This window comes from Taudactylus pleione, unplaced genomic scaffold (assembly GCF_031769625.1).
Source record: "Taudactylus pleione unplaced genomic scaffold, aTauple2 ptg001137l, whole genome shotgun sequence".
Classification (NCBI taxonomy): Eukaryota; Metazoa; Chordata; class Amphibia; order Anura; family Myobatrachidae; genus Taudactylus; species Taudactylus pleione.
This window is the reverse complement of record NW_028285538.1, coordinates 7,297,365-7,317,409: the sequence shown is the minus strand read 5'-3', so window position 1 is coordinate 7,317,409 and position 20,045 is coordinate 7,297,365. Positions and strand designations below refer to the sequence as shown.

The 20,045-nt window shown below is 42.6% G+C and overlaps 1 protein-coding gene across 1 annotated transcript in view; it reads right to left on the bottom strand.

The window, feature by feature from the left end:
* Nucleotides 1-19,792, bottom strand: part of KCNJ3 (potassium inwardly rectifying channel subfamily J member 3) — a 250,129-nt gene extending 230,337 nt beyond the window's left edge. The window contains exon 1 of the mRNA XM_088462014.1: nt 18,676-19,792. Coding sequence (XP_088318140.1) covers nt 18,676-19,347 — 672 coding nt within the window. The 5' untranslated portion in view covers nt 19,348-19,792. The remainder of the gene's footprint in view (nt 1-18,675) is intronic.
* Nucleotides 19,793-20,045: the final 253 nt, after the last annotated feature.

Genomic DNA, 20,045 nt, shown 5'->3' with positions numbered 1-20,045 from the left:
CCGTGTGTATGCGGTTTAAGTCCTGAGTTGTTGGTGATGGGCTGGCGGCTGGCCCTCAGCTAAGCCCATTTTTGGTGCTGTGGTAGTAGATGATTTCACTAAGTTCTTGCAATTCCTAAATAGAGCTGACCCGTTTTTCCCTGCTATTTACTGTAACTATCCTGTGTCTTCATTTAGATAAGTAGGGGCTCTGACAATTGCTAGGTTGTGCAGACTGATATCAGCCATATGGGCGTTTAAAACGAGGTATGGGAGGAGATGTATAAAGCCTTGGAGAGAGTTAATGTGTACAATTTTCGCAAACAATCAGCTTCTAACTGTCATTTCATAGGCTGCGCTAAATAAATGACAGAAACTGATTGGTTGCTTTGCGCAACTTAAAAATACTAACTCTTCAACTTGTGACATAAAAAAAACATATCAAATAACATTCAGCCAATAAAATATTATAATAAGTGATAAACTACAGCAACATGGCCAGTTTATACCCATAGGTAAATTAAAGGGCTATTATCCTTAGGCACACTGATATCATTCCAAGGTGACTCCATTCGGGTGAGTGTATTAGCAGAGGAATATTAATAAAGGCGCAGGTCTGGCCACAACATCATACCACCAGTTAGGAACAATCCCCCACTGTAAAAATGTAAATCCCGTTCTGTGGTTTATCTAATTATACAGTAATATTGAATTTGCTGCATGATGCTTTAGTTTTAGTATTCATTGCTGAGAGTTGTATCAAGATATGTTTACTAATATTTCTGTTTAATACAAAAAAATATTTTGTATATATGATTAAGATGATCAGTTATTCATTTACTAATTACTTATCGCCATGGACCATACTTGCCTACTTTTGAAAAAGCATTTCAGGGAGACTGTGAAAGCAGTACCTATGAGCATGGCGGTAAAGTGGGCGTGTAATGCTACATCTGAGGGGCGTGTCATAAAAGTGACTTACATCCAAATGTAAACAATCCCAAAAGCAGTCAGTAAGATCTATTTGTTGGTGAAAACACACTGATACTTTTCAGAAAATGCATGTAGCCATAGGGATCATTGTGCCTATAACCATTGCAGGGAAATTATACTAATGATCCAATTTAAATGAATAGATCTCTGTTTTTTCTAATATAACAGCTTCATAATGGGGGTAAGGTGCAATGAGGGAGATTGCTGGACTCTTCAGGGAGTCAGGGAGATTGCTACTATATTATAATTGTTATATTGGTGATCATTTACTACTATTGTAGCTGAAGTACCCGGCGGAGCCCAGGTTTAAATCTTCAAGTTATTAAGTTATCAATGAGTTTGATATAACTGTCAACATTTTTAAAAACAATTAGCAGCTCTTCCAACACACCCATGAGGAAAGTTCTGCCCGATGCACTCCGCCGTGAGGTACAACTGGGACCCCAGCCACTCCATTAGGCACCCCAGACCAATTCCCACCCCTCTGTGAAGTTTTCATCAAAATCCATCCAGTGGAAGGCTCAGAACAGGCTCCCTGGGTCAAAGTTCTGCCCAGTGTACACCAACGGGAGTCCAACCAGGATCCTAACCTCCCTAAAGCCTGGTCAGGATACAACTGGACCACCTTGCATTGGTTTCATCCCAATCGGTGCAGGCGTGTCCAAATGCATAACCGGACAGACAAACAAACAAACAGACCAATGAATTTTATATATAGTAACTACACCATATTTTCTGAAAGGATCAGACAAAGTGCTGCTTGATTGCTTATGTTAGCTCACATGGCTGCCTCCACTGTGAGTACAGGAGCACTTTCAGCATTGGCAAAGACAAGAAGTTTAAAATTGGAACAGGTCCTAAAAATAAAAATTGTATGTATATATATATAAAGCACTAATCCGCGGCACTCGCCATTCCTAGATTTGGCGTGCAACATGGTATGTGACCACATTGTTTAAATAGAAATCACAGGGGCTCTGTACTCACCATATTAACTAACAATAATAATAAACAGTGGGGTTTCTGTTCATGAATTGATCAATGCATTTAAACTTGCAGCCCTCGTCACGGGACCCCAGTTTACTGCAAGTTAACTGGGGTCCCGTGACGAGGGCTGCAAGCTTAAATGCATTGATCAATTCATGAACCAAAACCCCACTGTTTATTATTATTGTTAGTCATTACGGTGAGTGCAGAGCCCCTGTGATATATATATATATATATATATATATATATATATATATATACACACACACACGCACACACACATATATATGGCCTTGTTTAGAAATAAAACTAATTTTCCTAAGTTTTCCCAATAAGTTACTGTATGTTGCGATGTTATCAGAGGTGACCATTGCTACCTATCAAAGCTAACACAGGAGGGAAACAAATACATGTTCTCTTTCCAAGCGCTCAGTACCAAAACATCCTGCAGCACAGCAAGAACTCAGGAACACTCTGCCTCCAGGTTGTGTAGCATTGAAGTTAACTTGAATACCTCCCCCAGCCATAAAATAAATCCTAACCAATTCTCGGTTACAGATGATTCAAAGCATTCAGCAGGAAGGGACTGTTTCGCCTGTAATGGGGGAGAGAACCCAGATCTGGTGCAGGTAGTTCTTGTGATTTACAGCCTCACATATAAAATATCAGTGGAACCATTTCTGTAATTTTACTGAATTGTTGAATCTTTACTTATCTGCAGTAATAAGTCATGTAAGACACGGTTATTGAATTTTAGATGTAGTGTAATATAAATGAAACAAATGTTTTTCTGAAGATAAGTAGTCAGATTCAGTGCAAGAACCCACAAACAGAATGCCAAATGACTGCACTGTGGAATATTTTATCCTGAAATTATTGATTCTCCTATATTTTTAAACAGCGAACGTCTATCACAATCCTAAATCACCAGCAGTCTGTTTCCTTAGCAACATTTGTAGATCAATGAATTAGCTAAAGTCTCTTATATTTATAATTATATATATATATTGTGATAGGATCACTGGTAAAGTGGTCTGTGGCAGGGACATTTATCCCAGATTCCTGTCCTATGTGTTTAAAATCCCCAGGAGAAAGTCTGCAGTGTAGCAGGCTTGAGTCTCGGCTTTTTGAAAAGCCGGTTTGGGACCTGGGGGTTGTGGGTGAGAGGAGAGGGAGGGCTCCACCCACGGCCACTCCAGGTTTTGGTTCTCGCTGCCTGGTAACAGTCTTGATTGGGTTCCCACCTGAGAGTGGCCAATATAAGCCTAGTCTGTTGAGGGCTGATTGTCTCACCTGGGAGAGCAGACAGGGAGTTTGCTCAGAGACACTTGAAAACCTAACTGTAAGTGTTGTGCTGTGCTTTTGTTGCTGGTGAGGGCATTAGGCCCTGCCAGGTTCTGGTAGTGAGGGAACTACCTGTGAAGTTAGTGCCCCGACAGGGCTAGGATTTATGTTTATGTTTTCTTTGTGTTATTTCTGATATTGCACAATAAAGACTGGCGCTGACCAGCTTGTACTTGCATCCAGTCTGGCGTACTGTTTCCCAGCTGCTGTGTGTGAAAGAAAGGAGTCCTCTACCCAGGAGAGGGACCCCCTAACCTAACTGTGTCACAATATGGTGGAGAATACGGGCAACCACACACACGGAAGTTGCAGCGAGAGGAAAACTTTCCGTTTAAAAATTAAAGGGACAGACACCCAATTTGTGAGTGTGGAAATAACACTGTGTCTTTGGAGTCCCATAGAGGAGGCGTCAGCCAATGCTCAGAGAGGCAAGGTTCAGCTTCCAACCTACACCCCAGGACAAAATGGAGGACATTATTAAGGCCTTGCTTCAAGCTACAGCAGCTCAGCAGGAGACAAACAAACTTCAGCAGGAGACTAACAGACTTCAACAGGTCGCCATTGAGGAAACCCGCCAGGCCTTAGCGGAAAACAGCCAGGCCATAAGAGAGGTGGTACAGCACCTGGTAGTCCGGCCCAGAGATGTTAATACTGGTCCTCCCACCACCACTCACTCCGTACGAGCCAGTCACTTGCTCCAAAAGATGACTTCAGGCGATGATGTGGAGGCCTATCTCGCCGCATTTGAAAGAACGGCCGAAAGGGAGAGTTGGCCCCAGGAGCAGTGGGCAAGTCTGGTGGCACCTTTTTTGTCTGGGGAGCCACAAAAAGCATATTTCGACTTATGCCTGGCTGATGCCAAGGACTATAAAAACCTAACTGTAAGTGTTGTGCTGTGCTTTTGTTGCTGGCGAGGGCATTAGGCCCTGCCAGGTTCTGGTAGTGAGGGAACTACCTGTGAAGTTAGTGCCCCGACAGGGCTAGGATTTACGTTTGTTTTCTTTGTGTTATTTCTGATATTGCACAATAAAGACTGGCGCCGACCAGCTTGTACTTGCATCCAGTCTGGCGTACTGTTTCCCAGCTGCTGTGTGTGAAAGGAAGGAGTCCTCTACCCAGGAGAGGGACCCCCTAACCTAACTGTGTCACAATATATATATATATATATACATGTGCAAACTCGAACCTATCCGAGCCTGCACATCCCTAATATATATGTGTGTGTGAGTGTGTGTAACGAAAAGAAAACAATGGGCATTTTCACAGTATAGAGTCATCCCTGATGCCAGTGTGAAAAGAAGACACTTTCATCCCTCAGGTATGCAAAGACAACATTTTTGGATTGCACTAGCAACGTTTCATGACCCTACAAAACATAAAGCATTGCAAATATGCAGCCATAGTAGCCGAACCACTGGCGATTACCAAGCAGGCCTTTCCTTACAGGCAAAGCTGCTGCCTATGGGGAGTACCAGTACCTGCATGATGCCATCCTTTGAGGATTGTAATGCTAGATAAACACTGCGACGATGTGGTTACGATTTGGCCAAATCCGTAATGACAGATCGTGCATGCAATGTGTATGCACAATATGCGCGCTCCCGCGGTCCCATACGACACCGTCAGGTTTGATGTGCTGCAACCCCATTCATGTTAATGAAGGACGGAACGAGTGATTGTTTGGTCGTGCATGACATCATTCTGATGTGTGCCCGCAGTATGATATGTCTGGCTGACATATCGTCCTGGTACAATCGCCCAGTGTGTAGTACCCACCTTTAAATTGATACTTTGAACCACACCCCCATGGGAATAATAGATATAATCTGGATTGACAATGGAGAAAGCACGGACAACCCCATAAACAGGGTTCAGTGAAAAACGTATCCTTTCTCTGGCGAAAAAACAGATGTTTTTGCAGGAGTTTATACTTTTTACTGATTGTTAAAATAATCCCAAATCATCTGTACATGACTGCAAAAAATCCTGAAAACACGAGCTGTTTGGGGTTCATGGGGACTGGATTTAAGAAACAAGCAAAGGAGACTGGAAACAAGAAAATTTAGTTAATACAGTTGATTTAGTAACCAACATTGACATGCAAAAAGCTTGCAAGTACTATTACAGGTTGAGTCTCCCATATCCAAATATTCCAAAATACAGATTTTTTTTGGCTTGACTGAGATAATGAAACCTTTGATTTCTGATGGTTCAATGTACACAAACTTTGTCTAAGGCACAAATTATTAAAAATATTGTATAAAATTACCTTCAGGCTATGTGTATAAGGAGTATATGAAACAAATGAATTTCATGTATGTACATAAACTTTGTTTGAGCCACAAAATTATTAAAAATATTGTATAAATTTACCTGCAGGCTGTGTTTATTAGGTGTATATAGAACATAAATGCATTCTGAGTGTATATTTGGGTCCCATTCCCAAGATATTTCATTATGATATGCAAAGATTCCAAATTATGGAATATTCCCTTATCCAAAATACCCCTGGTCCCAAGTATTATGGATATCGGAGACTCAACCTGTATTACATTTGTAAACAGTGCAAAAATGTTCACAGTGGACCTCAGTTATGCATCATACTTAGGGGCCTATTCATCAACACTAAAATAACGTTTTTAAGGACATTTTCCTTAAATAACGTTATTTTGGTATTCATGAGCAGACTTAACACAGGAGATATCACAGATATCTCCTTGCTAAGTCCCCCTGCGTTAATTTCCACACTCCCCATACATTAGTATGGGGATGTGGAAATTATGATATTCATCAAATTCCGAAAATTATCAATTTTCGGAATTTGATGCAGTTACTATTCGCCACTGTGAGGTGGCGAATAGCAGGTGAAACTTACCTGTATCAGCGAGTACAGGTCCCCCGACGAGTCCCTCCGGCGCTCTGCTCCGTCCTCAGGCTCCGGAGGCTGCTCGGTCATGTGTGCTCCCCAGCAGAGCACAAGAAAGTTTAGAAAAAGAAAAAAAAATTTTTTTTTCTAATCTGTCATGTGGTCTGCTGAGAAACCACATGACAGACCAGCAGGACGGAGCCGGAGGCTGCTGCGCGGACAGGTAAGTCGGAGGGGGGGGAAGGTGAGCGGAGGGGGTGAAAGGGGATCGGGGGGGTACGAAACTTAACGCATCTGTAGGCAGTGCTGCGCATGCGCTGGTTTTACAGATGTAACAGCGCATGCGCAGCACTGTTTCCAGATGCGATAAGGTAGTGTAGGCAGGGAAAAGTATCTATTTCCCGAAAAGCTGTCATCGCAAAAATAACAGCTTTTCGGAATAGATACTTATGGAGAGGTGGAATGATGAATTCCACCTATAATTAGCTACAACTCCATGAGAGTTCTAAAGCTAATTATCTCCATTGAATTTTTATGTTTAATAAATAGGCCCCTTAAGACACACAGCAAAATCTTTTCTGGCATCAACATGCACTTAGATTTCCTCCAACAATCCTCGGTCTGCAGAGCAAAAAGATGGGATTTGCGGAGGCTGATGGGGACCGTTGGGCAGAGGGGGTGTTCCTTGCGAAGTATGGAGAAGACATACAAAAAGGGAACTGGGCAATCCATGTTTACTCTTCAAAATAGCTGTTTTTGCACCAGATCAGGACAAACCAGATTTCATCCTATACTTTTAATCAGATACATTTTGCGTCTTCCGGTTGTGATTTGGCCAGGATTGAAAGTGTTCATATTTTATTTACAAATGGATCATGGACCTGCTCAGTAGATAAGTGCACCAGTGTGTGAGGATCACTGCACCACGCACATCCTATTTTTCGCAAAGTACATGCAGCAGTGAGTGCAGTACAAATGCACTGAGATAGTTAAAAGCTCCATGATAGGAATCCATTGTGTCTCCTTCACTTCTGTTCTGAAGGACAAGCAGAATTGTTGCTGTCATGGTCTAAACTACCACAGGGAAATACCTAATTTGCTAAAACTGAATACACTCAGCCCCATTGTAGGCTGCATTTCGCTATTCAAGATGCTGTGCTGGTTTGGATGTTTTTTATATTTTTATGACAATATTGTGTAAGAAAAGAGACTGATCTCTCAATGGGGAGTTCAGTCCATATTCAAATACACAGCAAGGGAGATAAAGCAACCACGGTGCTCTGTTGTTCTATCCTTATAAAGCAATAGAATTCTGGCCAATTTTTATGCAAGCCAAAAATATAGCTGAAAAAATGCAAGAATTATTAATTTCCCTGTACGTACGGTGATATGGGCACTTGGTGGCACCATATATAATAAAATATAATAATAATAAATAATAATACATTTAAAAAATATGGACCTTGTATAGGTTGGTGATCTTTCATGTTATAAACCAGATAAAATACAGTAACTTTTGATGGACTATATTATATTGGACAGTATTACCACCTTTTTTCCCTTTACTATAGCCTACATTATGGGCTTCCCTACTCTTATTCTGGTAACCAGTATAAAGAGCTGGCTTAAATTTGGAGGATATAGTGCACTACTAATAATTTGCTGGTGACCAGAATACAAAGCAAACCTCAATCCAAGTGACTAGTATGCACAACAAACCTCATTATGGGTGTAAATGCAATAGGCTGCGGCTTTGAGATATCGGCGTACCCGATGTTTTAAAATAGCAGTCTTTTAGTAGGCTAAACCAGGTTGTTTTTGCCTATTAAAAGACTACTTTAAAACATCGGTTAGTCTCAGACAAGACTCGCCGATATCTCAAAGCCGCAACCTATTACATTTACCCCATGGCATCTTTCATACAAAACAGGGTCCATCTGGTGATAAGTTTGCAAGTCCTTCCGGGAGAGCTGTCCTTTGTAATTTTATTAATACATACCAGCACTATTTAGACCAGAATGCATTCAATGAGTGGCGGGTTGAATCGCATCCAAAATGCCCACTGAGAGAAAAAGTCCCACAATTTTTAAGTGTTAGTTCTTGTGCTAAGTGATTAATTCTGCACTTTTTTGGGGCACATTGGCAAAAGATTGTATATATATATGGGCATATTCTATTGGGAGCAGAAATAGCAAAAATCCTGCACCTGCGAGGTTTTTCCTGCAGGTGCAGGATTTTTGCTATTCAATTAGGAGCAGGGTATTTTCTATTTTGAGCGCCGGGAGGTTTTTTTTTTTAGCACCTCCAGTGCAAGTCTGATTTTTCCTAAATTAATTTGAATAAATTAATTTATATAAATAGAAGAATGCAGACCATGCATTGCAAACCGCTAAACTATAGGGGTCCGCACATATGGCGGGTTAGGTTCTGTACCCCCTTCATAAAGCAAAAATTGCAGAAAAGCAGAACTGTGCCGTTTTTAAAATTGTAAACACAGCCATAGATATCCTGTACCTTTGCTCACTAAATTATGTAAATGGTGTCATTCTCGGTCGTCCTGTTTTTGTACCTAAATATCCACAAACAATCTGGGACCTTATTATTCGAATACAATGCCCGTTGTTTATATATATATATAATTTGCAAAAACTGCAAAAAAACTTTGTACACGTCATTATGGGGTATTGTGTGTAGAATTTTGAGGACAAAAATTTATTTATTCCATTTTGGAAAAAGGCTGTATAATTAGAAAATGTGGAAAAAGTGAAACGTTGTGAATACTTTCCGGATGCACTGTACAACTATCCAGGAATCCTCTTTTGTTACGGCCCATGGCACAGAGGTGGACAGTCAGACTTATTATACTGCTGCCTGCTACGGGCCCCTTCATTGTGGCAGGCCCAGGTTGGTGCAATATATCGGCTGCACCTCCACTAGTTCCGCTTCTGACCCAGAACCCTCTCCCTGTCTCACAGCACAGCACCCATCACCCAGCAGCACAGATCACAGAGGCAGCCAACAACACCCATCACCCCTCTCCCACACAGCAATCCTCATCCAGCACCTCTCACCCAGCTCAGCACCCCTCATGCAGAACGCCTCTGCCTGTTCCCAGCACAGCACCCCTCACCCAGCAGCACAGATCACAACCACACCCGTCACCAATCATCCGGCCAGCGCACAGCACCAGCACCCTTCACTACAAGCTGAGCTGACTTTAATCAAAACATTTTTATAACAGTCACCTGCTGAATCCTCCTCCCTACGCTTTGTGGGGATGGCACTGGCAGGCTGCATGGAGTCGGTGCAAGCTCAGCCTGCTGGACTCCGCAAAGGGCCAAGGGGGGAGTAGCAGCAGCCCTCCTCCAGTGACCACCAGGCTTTTTTGTTTGTGTCCACTGCCCCCACCGTGCAGAGTCTGCTACTCTGCTCCAGCCTCCCTGGACCTGCTTGCTCCAGCAGCGGCAACCCGCTGTTGCGGCTGTGAGCTGCCTACTGCCCGAATGGAGCTGAGAGCTCTGATCGTAGCCACCTAACTGCTAGCAGAGCCCCACTGCCGGCTGTTCTGCTGCTTCCTGACCGAACTCTGTTTGCTGCTGCTGGGCCCGAGTCGGCAGCAGGTGCCCCGTACCTCAGGCTGTAGCAGTAGCCCCAGTCGGCAGCAGGTGCCCTGTGCCTCAGTGTCTGCCCCAAACATCCACCGATTGCCGGCCCAAGGCAGGCATGGATGCCCCACGGCATTCCAAATGTCGTAGGCATTTGCTTAGTTGCCTAAGTCTAGGCACTAAACACGGACTTTGGTCAAGAACTTATATATTTTTTTTATAGTTATTTTTATTCATTGTTGTTCACTGTCATACACCAGCCTAGCGCCAACATTACTTATACATTATATATATATATATATATATATATATATATATATATCACTGGCATTTAACAAAAAGAAAAGTATCACAAGTCATCATTACTCAGCTGCACCGGACTTTTAAAACCAACTTACTTCTTTGCTGGGACAGTCTGTACTATTTTGTACAAATATGAGCATAGGGCCTGTATCACAGATGTGCGCTAATGTACACAGCGGCTGTGCGAAGTTATGCAAATGCTGCAGGAGGCATCCAAAGTAAAATGACGCCCACTGCCGGCTACTCTGTTCCGAAGAACAGCATCGGATCAACTGATTATCAGACATCTGAGTAGCCCTCAGGTTCATCAGGATGTCCAGCAAAACCACGCTGCTGGGCCCAGTGAAGCAGCATCCAAGGATGGCTTCGGCATGCCAAGAAAATGGGGCAGACACGCCCCTGTTATCTGGGACGCTGCCTGTCGTCACCCCCAAAGGCCAGCAGTATGTAATTCGTGCTGCGGCTTTTGGGGCTCTGCAACTGACATCTCAGGACCAGATCAGACATCTCAGGACCAGGAGATGCACGTGCACAGTGCATTTCCTGCGCATGCTCAGATCATTAAACTTTGGAGACTTACAGAAATCTCTGAATAAGGCCCATCAGTCAGCAGTAGGGTTCTTCACAGTTTTAGAAAAATAAAGCGACCTGTAGTGTGCCCTGGAAGTTTGCTGAATATATAAATATTAGCGTCTTGAGCCATTACTGCCAGAGTAATTGGGGGGAATTCAATAGTTTTTTTGCGCACCCATTACTAATGTGCGTCTGAGGGAGCAATTCAATTGTTGCCCCCGATCAGACGAGAGAGCACTGGGCGCACAGATTTCTGCTCACACCCTCCTGAGGTGGCAAGCAGAAATCCAGCAAAAAGTTGGGTTGCTGGGTGCCCAAACAGCAGCTAACCAGGACTTTGCACAGGCTTAGCCACCGTTTTACGCATCTAAACCCGGTGCATTTGAGTGCAACGCGTGCAAAAAGTAATGGGCGCCCAAACCAATTGAACATCGATTCCCGACCTCCCGCCACTTTAGAGGAGAGTTTGGGTGCAAAAAAAAAACAACGGAATTCCCTCCAGAGTTAGGTGCTGTTTCTTCAGCTGGTCATACATATGCAGAATTGTTTGAAATTTGCGACAACACTGGGCCTGATTCAGCAGCAATCACAACTACGATTACGCATGCAGTCGGCCGATTGTTGCGTTCTGCATCGCAGTGCGCGTGCACTCCACTGTGATACTGAGTGTCACAGCACAGTGTACTGAGACGGCGAAGAGTGTAATACTGATTTATATCCACCAGATGTCACTTTTGCTAAATGTCATTGCGCATGCAAATGTAGTGAAATCACTACAGTATAGCGAGCACTGACAGACGGGCCAATCACCTACTGTACAGTTTTAGCAGATCCGCTGCTCGTAGAAGAAGACGCTGTAAATTTAAATTTGCAAAGTACAGCAGACCACCGGAGCAACAGTGCTCAGGGAGGATTTCCTGTGTAAAAGTCGCAAACTTGACAGCGAATACATCGCATGCGCGGTCTTTAATAAAATGAGATGTTCTCACGATGAGACTTGTACTCTAGTTAAAAGCTGACATATTCTCTAACAGCTTAAAGTAAATTATCGTATTACTTGTATTAATGGCGCTGGCCACTATGGTAAACAGTATAATAAGGGCTGTCAGAAAGGGAGGTGTGCAGCACCTGAATAGTTGGCTCCTGTGGCTTAAGCTGCATACACACACAACGATTTTGTTGCCAACGATTTTCTGAATGATTTTCTCAGATTATCTGTCAGATTATCTGTCAGATTTTTTAAAGTGCAATAAACGATTTTTTTGAACTACAAATGATTTTTGCATATTCCCTTAATGAAATCGTTGAGTTGGTCAGTCTGACTGAACTACAAACTACAAACGTGAACGCGCATGAACGATAATCGTTCATTGTTTTCACTCAGAAAGTGAATGATTTTTTCAACAATTGAACGATAAACGACATAGTTATCGATAATCGTTCAAAAAATCATTGTGTGTATGCACCTTCAGTGGTATGTTGAATTCTTAACATTGTCTGCAACTGGAGTTCGGTTCCTGTTGAGGATAGGGGTATTGAAGAATAATTTGATTTTGTTATCAATATTATATACAGTATACAGTGATAAAAGGGTTAAAATAAAAAATATGGTGTGGGGTCCCCCTCTAAAAGCATAACCAGCCCTGGACCTCTGAGTAAAATAGACCAAAAAATGCCATCCCAAAGGAAACAATTGGAACGGCGGTTCTGTAGTGTATGGTACTAATTTAAACTTGCCATAATCCTCCAAAAAACAAAATTTTTGTAAAACGTATAGCTTAATAGTAGAGAAGTGCGGAGACCCCTGTGTTTTGCTTCTAAATCATCGTTGTGTTTTGGTTTGGGCTAAACCACCCTCAAGTGTTTTGATTCTGTTTTGGATTTCTGTAAAATTGAAAAAAAAACTTCTAAAATCATGTAATTTGGTCCTGTTTTTGTTCCTACAGTATTCTTAACATCAATAACGTTCATTTCCAGTCCATTTTGGCCACCTCACAGCTTTCTATAGTGTTTTTCACCAATATAGGCCAAAGGCTGCTGTAAGCTGACCGGCTAAACTAAGCGACAGAGCAGTGGCACAAACACAAGACACAGTAAAAGGATATAACAATCTATGAAAAACAATTGTAAGTGCAGCTCACTTCAAATTCACTACTAACATACACAAGAGCCTGTTTGCATTAGATTCCAAGTGCTAGCTACAGTAGTGTCTGACAAACAATTATATACGCAGAGACAAAGATACCTGCAGTCTATTACACACTTCCAACTCACTCCATCTACCTACAACTCTCTCTAATGGCGATCAGTGTGTCGTACTGCAGCATGAACTACAGCCAACACCCTCTCCATACACTCTCCTGTGTGACATGACACCTGAAATCACGAGCGAGGGACTCACACGCTATTAAAAAACACGTGAGATCCGTTTTTGAGATCTTTACTTTGAAAGAATATCCGAGTCAGGACTCAGTTCTACTCAGAACCCCAAAGTGTTTCCAAATCCGGGACTCAGAACTCAAAAGTTCGGGTGTATTCGGTTTTCAGTAAAACCAAACTGCTCATCTTTACTTAATAGATCGGATCCTCAAAGGGATTGTTCACTTTACCATACCACCCCACATTCTAAGGGGCAAATTAAATTAGCCGAGAGGTACTGCTGGAGCCTTGTGCGATACGCGGATGCATGCACTTCCGGATATTATTGTAGGTAAGACACCTCTATAAAACACAAGCATAGAGATGTGTCTTAATTGCAATATCCCGCGAGTGATATCACGCAAAGTTCCAGGACCTCACACCTAATTGAACTTCCCCCTATCTGAACCTGGACATGGCCAGAAAAGCTTTGTCATCTTGAGGGCATGAGAGGGGCATAACCACAGCAGCTGGAGGACTATTTGCCTCCTGGAAAAATAAGTTAGTTAAAAAAATGTAAAATTCTCAAAACAATGTACTGTAAGTATTCACCAAGGAAAAAGGCTTTATTTTAATAATATGGTGATTTATCTTTCATTTTCTTCTGTTATAGCCACAATATTCTATATGTAACGCCTCGATGCTTGTTAAATAGGGTTACCCACGGTATGCATGGGGAAGCCATCAGCATTAAAACTCTTCAAATCTTAACAGCCGCTGTGACACCTGTATGTGTATAGGAAGGGCCGTAACTAGGGTAGTGTGACCAGTGCCATGGTACAGGGCACCGCAGGGCATGGGGCACTGTTTGGGCCTGTCACTTTTCCTGTTTATTATCATTCTCTCTTGTAGCTTCCTCTTCTTTTATCCCCAGCATCTCCTGACCTCCCCTATCTGTTCCCTGGCCCTTTTTCAGGTCCACTAACTTATGTCCCTATTTAAAAAATGGGGGGGGGGGGGGGAGGGGACGCCAATGCTCTCTCTGGCACAGGGCACCAAAAAATCTAGTTACGGCTCAGTGTATAGGGTTAAGCCCTGTCGCCAGTGACAAGAACCACTTTTGCTGGCCATATGGGCTTCATGCCCTATGATAAATGCAAAACCTAAAGTGAAAATCACTTGGGTGTAAATTCTAAACATTAAATTTGCACACATGGGTAACGATCTGCAGGCTAAGCAAAACTAAAACCACTGTACAAGCATGTCACAGATTTATGGCAGTAATGTCTTAACCTTTAATACAGATACCCTCCTTAATAAAGAGGTGTTCACTCTGTCCCCTGTTATCTGGGAATGACTTGTAAAAATGCACATTAGGGACCTCTCTTTCTTGGTTTTATAATTAAGCAAGCCTGGTATATTGGAAAGTGGACAGACAGCAGGTTGCCTGAAAGCTTTTCTAATTGTGCTTCCTCCCCCCATGCAGACAATGAAAAAGGCTTATTGCTTCTAAGGAACTGAACTAAATGATTTATTTGTGTGTTGGGCATGTTAAAACACTACAGAGAGTGTACACAATTTCACTCATTTACAAAGTGTCAGGAAAATAAAGACGCTCTCTAGAGTAAGTCCCTTGGAACCCTGTTGTGTCAAAAAGATTTGGAAGCGACAAATAAGGATTCCTTTTTCCCCCCTAAGTATTCACCTCCACGTCCTAGATTGCATAGCACTTAGATCTAGTATGCGGCTTTGCTTCTCATTTAAGTGTACACTGGAAGGCACGGATCATCTTTCAGCCATAATGTGTACAGTGAACCTTATATAATGCTAAAAATAAACACTGAATGAGGGCTAAGTGTGGTTCGCTGAACTGTAATTGTTCATTTAGTTCATTTTAATATTACGGTAGTAAAGCATAGCCGTGCATTAACCTCTTATTTCCCAAAACCAATCGTCTGTGACATAAAAAGGGTTAACAATGCTGCATTAAAGTGTTTTGCAGAACAGAAGTGGAGTTTTCTATGGCATTGCTACTTATCTCTGAAATGCCCTTATCTTAAACCTACATTCCCCATGGCCTTGTGCCTTCCAAATTATCCCTCTTTTCAGTCTGACATATATAGTTGTGTATGGATAAAATCTTCCAATGACTGAGGAGTCTGCTTGCATCTAATATGTAAAAAAAAACCCTATATAAAAGGTGTCTCTAAAATGCATTAACACCATATAATATGAATCATCTGCAGTATCTAGCCATGTATAGAGCGTGTTGTGTTTTATGATCAGTAAAATGGGAAAGTTTGATAAGTTGTGTATGTTTGGAAGAAAGGAAAAATATAAGCATAGTGAGGGAGATGTACTAAGCCTTGGAAAGAGATAAAGTGTAGAGAGAAAAAGTACCAACTAAACAGCTCCTAACTGTCATGTTACAGGCTGTGTCTGAAAAATGACAGTTAGTAGGAGCTGATTGGCTGGTACTACATCTCTTACCACTTAGTACATCTCTTGAAGTAAATGTTATGGGTCTATCTTAATTTTGGCAAAAACCAGATAGGTACAGAAATAAATCATTGGTGGTGTTAGAGTGGTAATGTAATACATGCAGCAATCATCGCCAAATGCTGCCTCCTACATGCACTACGAGGAGCAGTGATAAACAATCCAATGGGAGGTGGCAGGAGCAGTGCAGAGAAAGAGATAACTTTAACATGCAATTTAGTATATTTTTGGTATAGCTATTATAATAGATCTTATACCTGTACATAAACTTGAATGTAAATTAAAAACCAGCCTACAAAGCGGATACTGCTCTTATACCAAAGTTCCGGATCAGACCTGGAACTTCCCCAGCGCCGACCCAGGATATTCCCGAGTTGGCGCCATTCACACCAGAGCCGGGTGTGCAGTGACACGGCTCTTCCGGTGTTGAAGTGGACACTTGGAGATTACGTCATCTCCGAGCGCCACTGAAGCCGGCCAATCATCGTGACCCGGATCGCGCCGTTTACACTGCAGGGTGGCATGGAATCGACCCATGGCCAGCGCTGCAAAGTACCCGGGTTGGATCCTGGACCCGGATGGATCCTTTTACACCGACAAACATCCCGGGTTGATGCGCATCAACCCAGGATTTTTAGCTTGTGTAATAGGGGTATAATAGGACATGTCTTACTGTGTGTACTGTGCTAGGATACGCATACTGTGTGTACTGTGCTAGGATATGCATACTGTGTGTACTGTGCTAGGACATGCACACTGTGTGTACTGTGCTAGGACACGCATACTGTGTGTACTGTGCTAGGACACGCATACTGTGTGTACTGTGCTAGGACACGCATACTTTGTGTACTGTGCTAGGACACGCATACTTTGTGTACTGTGCTAGGACACGCATACTTTGTGTACTGTGCTAGGACACGCATACTGTGTGTACTGTGCTAGGACACGCATACTGTGTGTACTGTGCTAGGACACGCATACTGTGTGTACTGTGCTAGGACACGCATACTGTGTGTACAGTGCTAGGACACGCATACTGTGTGTACAGTGCTAGGACACGCATACTGTGTGTACAGTGCTAGGACACGCATACTGTGTGTACAGTGCTAGGACACGCATACTGTGTGTACAGTGCTAGGACACGCATACTGTGTGTACAGTGCTAGGACACGCATACTGTGTGTACAGTGCTAGGACACGCATACTGTGTGTACTGTGCTAGGACACGCATACTGTGTGTACTGTGCTAGGACACGCATACTGTGTGTACTGTGCTAGGACACGCATACTGTGTGTACTGTGCTAGGACACGCATACTGTGTGTACTGTGCTAGGACACGCATACTGTGTGTACTGTGCTAGGACACGCATACTGTGTGTACTGTGCTAGGACACGCATACTGTGTGTACTGTGCTAGGACACGCATACTGTGTGTACTGTGCTAGGACACGCATACTGTGTGTACTGTGCTAGGACACGCATACTGTGTGTACTGTGCTAGGACACGCATACTGTGTGTACTGTGCTAGGACACGCATACTGTGTGTACTGTGCTAGGACACGCATACTGTGTGCACTGTGCTAGGACATGCATACTGTGTGCACTGTGCTAGGACACGCATACTGTGTGTACTGTGCTAGGACACGCATACTGTGTGCACTGTGCTATGACACGCATACTGTGTGTACTGTGCTAGGACACGCATACTGTGTGGACTGTGCTAGGACACGCATACTGTGTGGACTGTGCTAGGACACGCATACTGTGTGTACTGTGCTAAGACATGCATACTGTGTGCACTGTGCTAGGACATGCATACTGTGTGCACTGTGCTATGACATGCATACTGTGTGTACTGTGCTAGGACATGCATACTGTGTGCACTGTGCTAGGACATGCATACTGTGTGTACTGTGCTAGGACATGCATACTGTGTGTACTGTGCTAGGACATGCATACTGAAGAAAAAAATATATGACGTTGCAATTTCCTGTAGGGGATTGCAATGGTGTTTTTTAACATTCATTTCTAGACAAGGACTGAACAGGCAGGTGGCTGAAATGGTCAAAATAGATTGCAATGAGTATAGATTACAGAGATGACACCACAAATCAATACAGTTGGAGTCTTACCAAGCAAAACAGAATAAGAAACAAGGAGACTCTTGGGGATCATTATGCCAGAAAGTTATATGTGCAAATAAATTTGTTCATCTAACGGTGATGGATGAGCGACTAAAACAGCCCCCTAAACACTTGCTGCCTGGTTTAAAAGAAGAAAGAATACCAACCATAGCTTCTATTCTGATATGTGGCACACAAGGCATTAACCTTTGAAAATGATAATAAACTAGGATATGTTAACATGATAACTCCAAAATAAAAAGGGCGCTAAAAGAATGTGCCTAGTTAATTTGAACAATACAACTTTAATAATATTGAAGCACAAGTAAAGGTCAGATAAAAATGGCTGCTTGATTACTAGAATAAGCAGCGGCATTGCCTAACTTATCTTTGTTGTACACCAAAAATTAAACTGACTTAATTTAAATGATTGTGTATTAATAACTATAGAAGCTGATAATTAAACTGCATTATCTTTGGGTGCTTCAACCAACAAAAAAAGCAGGCCTTTACTAACGGTTAACTGGTACTGTGCAGGCTGCAGGTACACTTAAACACTTCAACAGATAAACAATAGGACTGGTCCAGATTTTACACTTGTTTAGTAATTATACCGACCACACATTGCGCAGAATAATTGTTAAATATCTCAAAGATTTTCTAGGTCACCCGTTTCTATTAGAATTAGATCTGCAATTAGAATTAGATCTAAGAACAGGCTGGAATAATATTCTAATGTTGTATTTTTAAATATTCACATTGTTGAAGCAATAGCCTACTAAGCCCATTCATATACACTGGTGCATGTTTACACACTGTGTGATGTGTTTAGTTCTATTGATCAAACAACTATTTCAGCTTCCTAAAATAATCCTTCAATCAACATAATTAAGTAGTGCAACCTCACAGTCAGCTACACCGAAGACTCAGAGCACATGGCTATGTCAACATCTCATGGTGTCCATTTCTCCAATATCTTGTCAACAAGAGCCTTGAGGTCACTCTGCGGAAAAAAATAAGTAAATGCAATGACTAATACTTACTTTTAGCAATTTACAACGGATTTGTGCAGAAACCATATGGCTGTTTCGGAGATTGCCCACTCTGAACATCAGGGTGAGCTTGCCATCTCTCATTGAGATGACAGCATGTTCACTGAACATTAGAGTTTCAGCTCTCTTTTTGGGTTGAGACATCTTAATAAACATGCAGCCTATCAAAAAGGCATCGACGATGGAACCTAGGATGGACTGAAAAAGAAAGAGGATAATCCCTTCAGGGCACTTGTCAGTAATGTACCTGAATCCATACCCAATGGTGGCCTCTGTCTCTATGAAGAACAGAAAGGCTGATGGAAAGTTGTAGACATTGGCTACACAAGGTGTGTAGTTCTCATCGTGTGCTCTATTGAGATCCCCTCTCATGTAGGCAATGACCCACCACATGGATGCCATGAAAAGCCAGGCAACAGTGTAAGTCAAAATGAATATAAATAGATTCCACCGCCATTTAAGGTCCACCAGTGTAGTGAAGAGGTCAGAGAGGTACCTGCTGGTCTCGCTTCCCAGGTTCCCATGCTGGACATTGCACCGGCCGTTCTTCTCCACAAACCTCTGTCTTTTCTTTTTGGGGGCAGCTTGATTAAATCCAGAGCCACTGGACGAAGTGGTCACTACCTGATAATCGTCCCCAAATTTCCTTCGGAGTGCAGACATAATATGGAAAAAACAACAGCCAGATTCGATCAATGTGCAACTCAGTGTCACTTTATTATATTGTAATGTAATTTTTGTTTTTGTTTTTCCTCAGTAGAATTGACTCCTATTTCTATGAAAGTAATGGTCCCCTATGCCCAGCTACAAACCACATAATCCATGAACATCCATTGAGATCTCGCATCAAACTGGTCAAGCAGGTTACAACACTGATTTACTGTACCAATTTCTTTTTTCTTAAAGACAATACAAATGATCTCATCATCTCATCCCCCAGATCCCTGTCCCTTTTGGCTTTGGTTCTGCAGCAAAGCATCTCCTGCAGCTTTGACGTTGCCTAGAAGTTAGAATGCAGAAAAAATAAAAATAATATCGCAGAGTAACCTGAATACAAAAGAGTGATAGCAAATCTGTCTCCTAACCGGTCAGGTGCAGGTTTGGTTCCAGGAACCTTCTCCCTGAAAGTATCAGTGAACAAAATGCACATGGGTTCAAGCAGAGGTCCAACCTGGCAGACCTCAGAGGCAAAGTACCCCCCCACCCCCCCTCCCCCAAACTGAAGATCGGCAGAGCAGAACTGTGCTTGGAATGATCTGAGGATGGAGCCTTCTCCAAGCAACCCACTCTCTTGGCTTCCTGGGATGTTGTGAATAACAGCACCAATGGTACTCACAGCACAGTCCCTTGCTTCATGCTCT